The sequence below is a fragment of the Coccinella septempunctata genome, chromosome X (assembly GCF_907165205.1).
Source record: "Coccinella septempunctata chromosome X, icCocSept1.1, whole genome shotgun sequence".
In the NCBI taxonomy this organism is placed as follows: Eukaryota; Metazoa; Arthropoda; class Insecta; order Coleoptera; family Coccinellidae; genus Coccinella; species Coccinella septempunctata.
The window spans coordinates 14,308,349-14,320,349 of NC_058198.1; the positions used below are offsets into that span (position 1 = coordinate 14,308,349).

General features: G+C 39.9%; 1 protein-coding gene across 1 annotated transcript; it reads left to right on the forward strand.

Moving 5' to 3' along the window:
- Positions 1–6,099: 6,099 nt before the first annotated feature.
- On the forward strand, positions 6,100–7,581 carry LOC123321825. The gene has a single exon (XM_044909585.1). The coding sequence runs from the start codon at positions 6,100–6,102 to the stop codon at positions 7,579–7,581; it is 1,482 nt and encodes a 493-aa protein (XP_044765520.1).
- Positions 7,582–12,001: the final 4,420 nt, after the last annotated feature.

The window sequence follows — 12,001 nt, forward strand, 5'->3', positions numbered from 1 at the left end:
ATCTACAAGATTGAAAAGAGGGTGATAAACTTGCTGAAACTTCTAATGACCACATGGAGGACAACCCTTACAATGAACGATGGCATCAATACATACGAAACACCTGAGATAAGAATCAGAAGAGGCATTTTCCAGGGAGATGGTCTGAGTCCTCCCTGGTTCTGTTTGGCGCTTAATATTCTGAGTGGGATACTGAACCGATCAGCATACGGCTACGCCATCGATGTTCGAACAAAGATCACACATTTATTCTATATGGACGATCTGAAGCTCTACGCAAGGGGAAGAGCACAACTAGAGGGGGAGTTGGAGCTGGTGAGAAACTTCAGTGAGGACGTGGGGATGAAACTAGGATTGGATAAGTGTGCGTCAATAACAGTCAAAAGAGGAAAAATGGTGGAGGAGGAAAACATAAGGCTGGGAGATGGTAGAGAAATAAATAATTTAAGTATGGAAGAAACCTACAAATATCTTGGTGTAGAACAAACCTTCGAAATAAGGCAATCCGAGAATAAAGAAAGAGCGAAAACAGAATTACTTAGAAGGGTTAGACTGATTCTGAAGTCACAGCTGTCCTCAAAAAATAAACTAATGGCCATAAACATCTGGGCAATTCCATCGTTCACCTACACAGTAGGAATACTCACCTGGTCTAAAACGGATCTGCAATTGATGGACAGAAAAATTCGAACTACAATGACCCAGTTCGGCCTGCTTCATCCTAACTCGGCCACTGAAAGACTGTACTTACCGAGAAAAGAAGGAGGACGAGGCCTCAGCTCAATTGAAGAGATCTGCAAGAAAGAAAAAATGAACATCAAGGAATATTTCCGAAACAGCAACTTACCGGTGCATCAATGGGTAACAACACAGGAAAGCATGACACAGGGAACGAACGATGAAATGAGCAGGACTGTACGGAATCAGCAGAACATCTAAGGCGGAGCTGGCAGAACAAACAATTACATGGAAGGTTCTATGCAAGTCTACACCAAGAAGAAGTAGATATAGCAGCATCCAACACGTACCTGACCCAGGGTTACCTCTTTCCACAAACTGAGGGAACTGTTTTTGCTATCCAGGATCAGGTAGTACCCACCCGAAATTATCGTAAAATAATTTTGAAACAACAAGTAAACAACACTAAATGTCGGCTGTGCAATAACGCAGAAGAGACCATTCACCATCTACTATCAGGTTGTTCAACGATAGCTAGCACAAAGTATATGTCACGACATAATAATATGGGGAAAGTGGTACATCAAAACATATGCCTGAGTAAAAACCTGATCAAACATTTCACGCCGCACCATCTCTACGTCCCGGAAGCAGTGTTAGAAAACGACAGAACAAAGGTGTACTGGGACCTCACGATAACGACCGACTTGGGAACTGAGCACAACCGACCGGATATGGTCATATGGGATAAAATAGGCAAAACTGCAACGATCATCGACTTTGCAGTCCCACATGATCAAAACATGAGCAAAACGTACGCGGAGAAGATCAGAAAATACGAAACATTATCAAGACAGATGCGAGATATGTGGAGGTTAAAAAGAGTGGAGATAATGCCACTAATCATAAGTGCCAATGGACTGGTCCTAAAGAGAACTGTCAATCATCTTGAGGAACTTGGAATGCACCCTTCGACTATATCATGGATGCAGAAGGCGGTACTACTGGGGACAGTCAACATCGTTCGTCAGGTCATCTTCCCTCACTGAGACACAACAGATTATCTCTTGGCATGAAAGTGTCCGAGATGCTCTGTAGGATTTGCCACTTACGTGTGAAATTAAAAAAAAAAAAAAAAAAATATATATAAAAATATATATATATATATATATATATATATATATATATATATATATATATATATATATATATATATATATATATATATATATATATATATATATATATATATATATATATATATATATATATATTAAGCGGTTAGAAAGGTGGCTTCTGAATTCAAAATAAAACGCAGGGACCCCTCCTTCCAGCAGAAAATCTCCGTCACGTGCGATCGGCTGAAACAAAAAATCAAGGTATTAGTTAGTCGAATTCGCCGGTATAATGAAAGAATAAAACGCCACATAACCAACAAACTGTTTTACAAGAACCAAAAACAATTCTTTCGAAACCTTGTGCATGAAAACTCTACCGAAGATGGCCATCTCGATTCTAAACTGGCACACCAATACTGGAGTGGAGTATGGTCTGAGAAAGCCACACACGACGTGAGTGCATATTGGATTGATGAAGCCCAATCAAAAATACCTAATGTGCAGATGGAGGATATTGAAATAAATGAAGGTGATATTGCGGAAGCCCTAAGAAGATCAAACAACTGGGCATCACCAGGAGTGGATAAGCTCCATAACTACTGGTGGAAATATCTGAAAAGTGTGCATCAACCCCTAGCGAAACTCTTTCAAAAAGCCTTTACTGACCCTTCTGTTATCCCAGAATTTTTCACACAGGGAATAACATACCTCATACCAAAGCAAGGCAATCTCGACAACCCAGAGAATTACCGCCCTATAACATGTTTACCAGCAATATATAAAATATTCACTACAATCCTGGCTAGACAAATTAACAAACATATAAGGAGAAATAACCTCATAGCACAGGAACAGAACGGATGTCGTTTGAATACCAAGGGCTGTAAGGAACTATTGGTTACTGACTATATAGTGACCAAGCAGGCGCGTAAGAAGCTCAGGAACATTTTGGTTGCCTGGGTTGATTATAAAAAGGCTTTTGACTCCGTTCCTCATTCTTGGCTATTGAAGGTATTGGAGATGCATGGCATAACCCCCCAGGTAATAGGCATTCTGAAACACCTCATGAAAACTTGGAGGACTAAACTATCTATACGGGACGGGGAGCAGGTAGAGGAGTCAGAACAAATCCGCATATGCCGAGGAATTTTTCAAGGCGATATTTTTTTTTTTTTTTTTTTGACTGGTGGAAAAATGCATTTACGCACTTGTTTTGCCGCCATGTATGTAACCAACATACACGCGTAGTGTGGGACTCAGGGTTACCCCTAATACCCACTAAAAAACCACCAGGGCATTATGCCTGAAGATGGTGTTGGTGTAACGGCAGGCAACACCGTGAAGACGATTCTGACGCCATCGGCCGACCTATCCAATGCCCGCCCTTGGGCGACGCGACACCCAACGACAGACCGAGGTGAGCGCCATGAATTTATGGTAGTTGTTGAGTCCTCCTACCAGAACTCTAGTTGCCATTACTTTCAGGTCATCGGCTGATAGGATGCGAAGCCCTCGCATTTGATTGGCAGATTTAGGAGACCAGATCCCGCGCCATGTAATTGTAGCGGAGGAGAATGTGATGTCAGTGCTACCGGTCAGTTGTAGGATTTCCTCCTTATATTTAGAGTAGTAGCTAATCTTTGCCCGATGAGCCGCGTCTAGGTCTGTTTGTTCGCCCACAACTTGGGCATCAATCACTATTGTTTTTGCATCTTTTGTAGCTACCACATCGGGCTTTCTAGTTCCGTCTGTAGTGTTGATATGCGGTTCTTCCAAAACTGAATAGCCTTGAGCTCTTAGGCGTTTAGAAATCAATGTTGAGACTGCATTATGTCTCTTTATGCGCGGCTCATGGGTTCTATGGCATATTTGTTGGATGTGGTTTTGGGTCTCAACTGCATTGCATCCAGCTCGACAAGCCCTCGAGGCCAATCGGCCTCTGCCCCCCCTTGATCTTGTCGGGAGGGCATTGATACGTAACTTAATTAGGTGTAAGAAGTCACGTCCCGAGAGAAAGCGTGTAGCCTCGCCAATCCAGCGATGTTGTTGTGGTATTTTGGCTGAGTCCGCCAGTGCTCTACCATCGATGGAGTTGTAGAGGTGATCTGCCCAACGTGATTGTATTTTTGCCGCTGAATCATATGCGGTTCCTCTGTCATTCAGTCGCCTCTTGCATGTGTCTATTTCTGTGTTTTTCAGGGTGCAAATCTCGCTCCCACCAAGATCTATTCCCTGCAGTCGACGCAGCCTCATTAGTGGTATCGACCATCTAAATGATTGTACACCCAGGCCACCATCTTTGATGGCCGCATGGTAGTAAGCAATGGGTGTGTCGTGAGGCAGGGCTAGCCATTTACGGACCGCCATTCTAACTGTCTTATCTAGTGTGTTCAGATAACCAATCGATGTTTGACCCAGTGCTAGTTCGTGTTGCAAACTGGGGATGATCACGCTTCTTAAGCCAAATAATCTTTGCTGAGGCTTGAGTGGGGCCTTAGTTATATCGGCCAGTTGGTTTGACAGTTTAATCTTTGTATCAGATGGGCAGCATCCATCAGGTGTAAATTTAACGCCCAGATAGCGCCATTTTGTCTCTCTGTTAATTGGAGGGAGAGTTTGTCTGCCACATGTGAAGGTCTGGGAGGCATCGACCACAACCTTCTTCTCCCGTGGGATAGGTTTCCAAGATATCGTGTGGCTCTTCACGATATTTATCAGCAGTCCACAACTCTCGAGGTATTCTGTTGTAATATTTATCAGTTGTTGGAGGCCTGGGACTGATGAGGCCATCAAAAAGATGTCATCAGCAAAAAGTGCACTATTGACCCTGCTGTCACCCAGGTCTGCACCGCTACTAGACGGTAGTAGTTTAAGGAGGCCGTCCATAACAATGTTAAAAATGATGGGGGATAGTGGGTCCCCTTGTTTCGCTCCACATTTCGGAAAGATACGATCTGATATCCATCCGTCGCCCCTGAGTCTTGAGAAGCTGTGTTTGTAGTATGCCATCAAATAGTCTATGAGAAATGTGGGGACCCCTCTTGATCTGAGGATGGCCTCTATACATGTGTGGGAGAGGGAATCAAAGGCTTTAGCCAAATCAATAACTGCCAGGAAGATAGGTCTGAACTTCCTCTTTGCGCATCGAAGAGCCACATCTAGAAGAAATACATTGTTTGCGCATCCATCTATTTTACGGAAAGCCCTCTGTCTTTCATCAATCTTTATGTCACGATCGAATCGTGCTGCTATGATCTTATGCAGGCATCTTGTTATCATTGAGGAGATCGTGATTGGTCTATAGTCTCCTGGGTCGGTTGGATTAATTTTCTTTGGAATAAAGATTGTACGTGCCTCTAGTAAGCGTTCTGGTAATTTATCGCATAGTAGTAAGATGTTTAAGAGGCGGTGGAGGGCATGTATGTTCATTTTCTTCAGATCATCTACTGAAACACCGTCCGGCCCAGGGGAGGAGCTACCCTTGGGTAAATTCTTTTGCACCTCCTCTAATGTTATAGGTACAATCAAAGACCCTATAATTGGAGACGATGGTAGGTCTTTAGGAGACGCCGCACACTCTCTCGACATGATTCGTTGCCAAAAAGGTTCCATGATGTTTTTAGGGAGAGTCTCGGAACTTATGACCCTCCCCAATAAGGACTGTATGCACTTTGTTGGATTTCTCTGCCACGATCTTTGTGTGGTCTTGTATTGTATCCTTCTTCTTGTTCTACCTGAGGGGCATGCCGAGACTGAAGGTTTCGGACGGTTTGCTGAAGGAGTACTGTCTTTAGGTGGAAAGCGGACACTTAGATATTCTGCCACTTTGTGGCGCACTTCGCTTGCACTACACTGATGGATTGTCCGACATAATTCGAGTAATGCCTTATCATTTGAGTCTATAGATTCAGGCGTATCTAGGGTTTGAAGATAGATACAGATAGCCAATTTCGGAGATTCCTCCGAGTCTCGTGACGGTAAGCGAGACGATGTACTAGCAGAGGTTGTTATTGGTAATTCAGGAGATGATGGTTCTGATATTTCATCATTAGTGGTCATCAAGTTCTCGACCAGCTTTTTATATTTATCAGTTTTTCTTTGACTTTTAATACTTTCTAGTGTTCTGTTATTAAAGTATTTCAGTAGTTCTTGGTTCATGAATCGTACATTTTGGCTAATTAAGGCAACTTAGTCTGTATGGTTTTGTCTTGCGCTTAACCCTCTGAGCCTACTTCTGAATAATACCAGCTATGGCTATGTCATCGACAAGAGAGCGAATACAAGAATCACCCACCATCTCTACATGGATGACCTTAAACTGTACGCTGCAAGCCTGGAACAACTTAAAAGGCAACTAGAAATAGTGGCAGCGTTCAGTGACTCTATAAACATGCGGATGGGGATAAATAAATGCGCTACCCTGGAAGTTAAGAGGGGGAAAATGCAAGACACAGGACAACAAACAACTCTTTTAAATAATGTCACGATACCAACTCTAACGGACAAACAAACTTACAGATATCTCGGAGTGCAACAAGCGTTGGAAATAAAAACATCTGAAATGAAGGATCTCTACAGGGAAATACTCCACTCAAGACTGAACCTGCTACTTAAATCAAAGTTGAGTTCGAAATCTCTGTTTAATGCCATAAATATCTGGGCAATCCCTAGCATAACCTTTTCATTTGGTATACTGACCTGGTCGACGACTGAGCTCCGCGAAATAGATCGAAACATCAGAACAACGCTCACTAAGTTTGGTATCCATCACCCCCACTCTTCAAAGATCCGACTCTACCTGTCACGACGGCAAGGAGGCAGGGGCCTTCTTAACCTGGAAGACACGCATGGGAAACATATAGAGAACTTAAGAACTTATTTCTATAAAAATAACTCACCTCTCTTTCAAGCGATTCGCATGGCCGATGACAATCTTTCAGCACTAAAACTGTCATCTCGAGACTACCATCCGACGCAGCGAACTGATGAAGAACTAAAACATGAATGGCGGTCCATGGCTCTTCACGGCAGATACCCTGGTCACCTGGAAAAAGAAGAAATTAATAAGACCGAATCGCTAAGATACTTACGTGCAGGGTATTTGTTTCCTGAAACAGAGGGAAGATTGATGGCGATACAGGACCAGGTGATGCCCACGAGGATGTACTTGAGACATATTGCGAAACAGGACATCCCTTCGGATCGCTGTAGGAAGTGTTCCCAAGCCCCTGAATCAATCCAGCACATAACATCTTCGTGTACAATTATGGCTCCGAGGGACTACCTGGACAGGCATAATGCAATGGCCAAGATATACCATCAGCAAATGGCCCTTAAGCTCGGATTACTTCAGCACGAGATCGAACAGCATTTGTATTGTCCTCAGACATTGCTGCAGAACGAGCGCTATAGACTCTACTGGGATGCCACGATGTTGACAGACAGGGGAGTTGCTCATAATAGGCCGGACATTACATTGTTCGATAAGCAAAGAGAATCCTGCTTCATAATTGACGTCACCATACCGGCTGATGATAACGTCTCTAGAGCCTACGCTGAGAAGTTGAACAAGTATGGAGATCTGGCATTTCAACTTAAGGAGCTCTACAACCTAAAGTCTATGAGTATAATCCCCTTGATAATAACTGTGAATGGGTTGGTGGAGCACCACCTCATCGAGAACACAGAGCGTTTAAAGCTAGACCTCAATATAATATCACAAGCACAGAAACAAGTGATCCTTTATACAACGCGGATTGTGAGGAAGTTTCTGCAAGGTCCGTAACAACAACGAATGCCTTGGCGAAAGCCCGACAGTCGTTGATATAATTCCCCCTCATGGGTGTGTACCAAAAAAAAAAAAAAAATATATATATATATATATTCTTTTGAATGTCAGCAATACATTTTTAGTTATCAAACAATATAGCATATGTATGAGTTTTAGCAAAGGTTAGTGTAACGGGGTACCATACAATTTAGAGTATGATACAAGAGCTTAGGGAAAAACCTCAGTAAAAAAACCCTGTGTCCCCGTGAGAAGTGTAGTGATGACAAATTTGTTTACAGAATAAGCTTTAAATACTGAAGGGCTTCCTTTCCATTGACATAAAAATTTCTTTATCCTCTTTCCATTTCGAAATAATATCTGAAACAAAGAAACAGCAGAAAACGAGAAAAAAGGCGAATAATAAAGCCTTCATCCAAACTTATTTCAAGACTTGATGATGACTGAAGAGAAAAATAAATAATCATAGGTACATAACTTGTTTTTCAATTGCATTGGGAGGAATATCATCTCTGCGTCAAAAATCTTCTGCTGATCTTGGTGGAGGATCACCCTCGTCGTTAGAAATGCCTTCAGTACTCAAATTAACAATAGCCAAATCTTGCTTTTGACTGGGAGGGCCTTTCGACCAGGTCTTCAGTTGTTCGAGGAACGCTACAGGACCCTTATATTGGGGAATCATCTCCCATAGATATACCAGTGGTTATTCAGAAGAAACTTGAAAAAACGGGGAAGAAATTAAAAAAACTTCTGACACTTCATTGACAATTTGTCAATACAAAAGACTTATAAATACTCAAAATATTAATCAATATATATACATATATGGGAAAATTTATATGCAAATATTTTTATAAATTTTGCATTGATTTAGATAGGATTATTGATTTTTTTATTTAAACTTTATTTTTTCTATTTAGGAGTATCTATAGGAGGGTGATTGAAACGGGTAATACAACTGCAATATTGTCATTTTGTCAATTTATCGAAGATTTATTGAACTGTGAAATTCCATTCGAAATATTCGAACAATGAAATAACACAATATAGAAAGAATTATTGAAATGATAGGGAAAAATTGGTATATGCAACAATAGTCAGTAGTTAGTATAAAAGGAGAAGGGGTCCCAGTAGTGAGTAAAGAAAATCAGAGAAATATCTTAATTATGGAAATTTACTATTGGAAATAATGTGACTTGATAAATAAAAAGCCTGGATAATAAATGAAGATATAAGAAGGAAGGAAGTGGAAATGAATGTCTCGCAACAAACGCATAGTAGTAGTAGTAGTAACAGTCGTTTATTGCAAATATAAGCATATAAGCAATTGGCCATCGACCTGAGGTCCTTCAGCCTATAAATTTACACTTCAATATATAAAAATTTTACAATTATATATTAACATAAAACCTTACTTAATTTGTTTATTAGAGTCTCTGTTGGGTGTTTTCTAGTTGAAATGTTTACATCTTTATGATATTGGGGGATCACTTCTTCTAACTCTAGGCTCAATTCCTGTTGCTGAGAAAAGCAGGTGGTTTGGGGGATTATGCAGAACATTGTTAGGGTGCCTCATTCTAGTGATGGTCCTCAGTGCTGTCGTTTCTGCCACCTCCAGATTTTTAATTGCTGGGGCTTTGCAATTGGCAAACAGTAGATGGGCGTATTCCAGTAAGGGTCGACATATAGTTTTATATATTTTTGTGGCACTCTTTATGTTGATACCCTGTTTCTTATAGGTTAGCTTTGCAAAATATTTCGCTCTAGATATGATCTTTTTTTTAATTAATTTTGTGTGTCTGTTGAGATTGTACCTGTTATCGATTTGGACTCCCAAGTATTTTATTGATGGGGATGGTGTTACAGTCGTACCATAAATGATTATATGTGGGGATCCTTGAGAAATTATGTGATCGAAGATTATAAGTTGTGATTTGGCTGGGTTAGGTGTTAGTCTCCATTTATAGAACCATTTGATAATGTCATTTACCAGAAGCTGTAGTGCTTGCATGCAAGTCTCTAGAGATTTTTCGTGAACAATCAACGTTGTGTCGTCCGCAAATTGTAATATGTATTTTTTCTTTGTGGTCTTAGGGTAGATGTCATAACCATAGAATTTGTATAGTGTTCTGGAAAGTGGAGATTCTTGTGTTCCTTGCTCTGGAGAGAAAGATGTTGAAAATGAGTTGTTTATTTTGACCGTCAGCTTTCTGTTTTCCAGAAACTGCTTGCAGAGTTTTATTAAGATAGCAGGGCATTTTATCTTGTTCAGTTTGAAAAGTAGTCCTTTGTGCCACATGCTGTCGAATGCTTTTTGTATGTCCAAACACAATGCTGAAGTTTTCAGTTTACTGAGAGTAGCATTTTGCACATTTGAAACCAATATTGTTAGTGGGTGGTTTGTTGAATTCCTTTCCTTGAAGCCAAATTGGTAATTGGGAATGTACTTCTTTAAATGTTTTTCCAGTATGGATTTAATTATTTTCTCATAAAGCTTTCCCAGCACGGGCAACAAAGTTATTGGCCTATAATTGGTAACCTTGCTCGAGTCTGAACTCGTTTTGTGTATATTAATTATATGACCTTTATTCCATATTTCTGGGAATATAGAGTTATTCAGACAGTATTCATAAATACTCATTAGATGTTTGTGTATTTTTTTGCTTAGTGCTTTCACTATGGTCCATGGTATGTTGTCTGGCCCAGGTGCACTATTTTTTGTTTCTGCAGTATTAGGTAGTAGTCTGCTTCATTTATTTCAATCTTTTCAGCCTCAACTGTATTACTGTTTTTGAAAAATTCCTTATACCAAGCATTCACTTCATCATAAGTATTTCTATCGAAATAGCCTTCTTTGTCAATCGTGAATATGTTCTTGTAGTGGCTAGCAAACAAATCAACCTTTTCCTGGTCAGTTTTGTATTCAGTGTTATTTTCTATTAATGTGGGAATTTGTGTGTATTTTTTGTATTTAGATAGCTTGTTGATTTCATGATAGAAAGTCTTCCCTTTAGATTCATTTATTCTGCCGCAGGCTTCTGTCCACTTGTGCTCCTTAAATTGTTGAATCATTTCGTTTACATTTCTATTGAGCTCATTCAGTGATTTTTTGACTTCTGGAAGTTTATTTCTGAAATGTTCCCTATATATTTTTCTTTTTTGTTTTATTAGCTTCATAATGTATGGGGGAAGTTCATGAATGTATGGGTGGATCGAGATCATTGGGGTATGCTTTTTGATGGTTTCTGATAGCAAGCTATTGAAAGACTCAACATGGTTTGCGTTTATTGGGTTATTTTTATTTATTTCTATAAATTTTTCTTATTCTTTGTTAATCTCATCAATGTTGGATTTTTTATAATTTGATATTTGTTTGATATTCGTTTCCATTGGATCTATGTTCATATCTATTTCCAAAATCATCGCTAAATGGTTGGCACCAAGATCAGGTGTCAATTGTATTTTCTTGACATTTTGCCTAATGTTGGTGAAAAATAGTACTAAATCAGGAGTACTCTCAACGTTTCCCATCAAAAATGTTGCATCCGTTACAGCCTTGGAAAATTGCCCACTTTCCAAAAAACTATTGATCTGCTTGTTCTTAGCTCTATTCACATTGAAGTCTCCAATAATAATGGCATACTTGTACTGGGACGCTTTTATGAAAATAGTTTCCTCTATTTTGGCAGTAGGATGTATGTAAGTTAGGAAAATATGCAATTTTTCTTCTTTGAAAGGGATAGTGAAATGCGTCACCTCGTTTAAAGGGTTATTGATCACTGGTGGATTTGCTTTGCCACATTTGATGTTAGGGCTACACTGTACTATGCTTCCACCCCTTGTGTTCTGTATCACATGTCCTATTCGTTGAATTGTTGTCCAATTTCTGTAATTTGTTGAACTCGTCTCGTGGATTTTAGCCTCTACAAACATTGCACAAGATATTTCATTTTGCTCAATAAAGTGATTAATTATGTGTTTTTTGGGGATGTAGCTGTTAATATTGCTGTAAAGTAATCTAACCATCGATGTGAACTTGAATGTTATCATTGGAGTATAAGGGTTCTGTTGGAGAGGGCTCATCAGTATCATCTAGGTTGAACATAAGAATGTAGAATCTGTTACCGGTAAAGACCACAGTTGTATCAATGTTGTACTGGTTGATGAACCTTTTCTTCATTTTCATTAATAGCTCGTTCCTGTTCAAGTTTTTGGGTTTGTTTAACTTTCGACAATATGTATGTATGATATCGTCGTGAATGGATATATGTGCATGAATTCTAGTCCTTTTTTTGCCAAGTCCTCAATTTCCCTGTTTTTTCTATTTATTGATTTGATGTTAACATTCGGGATGCCTTCTATAGGTTTTTTGGGGTGCTTGGGGCACTTTAAGGACCATGCCAAATGATCCTCTGCA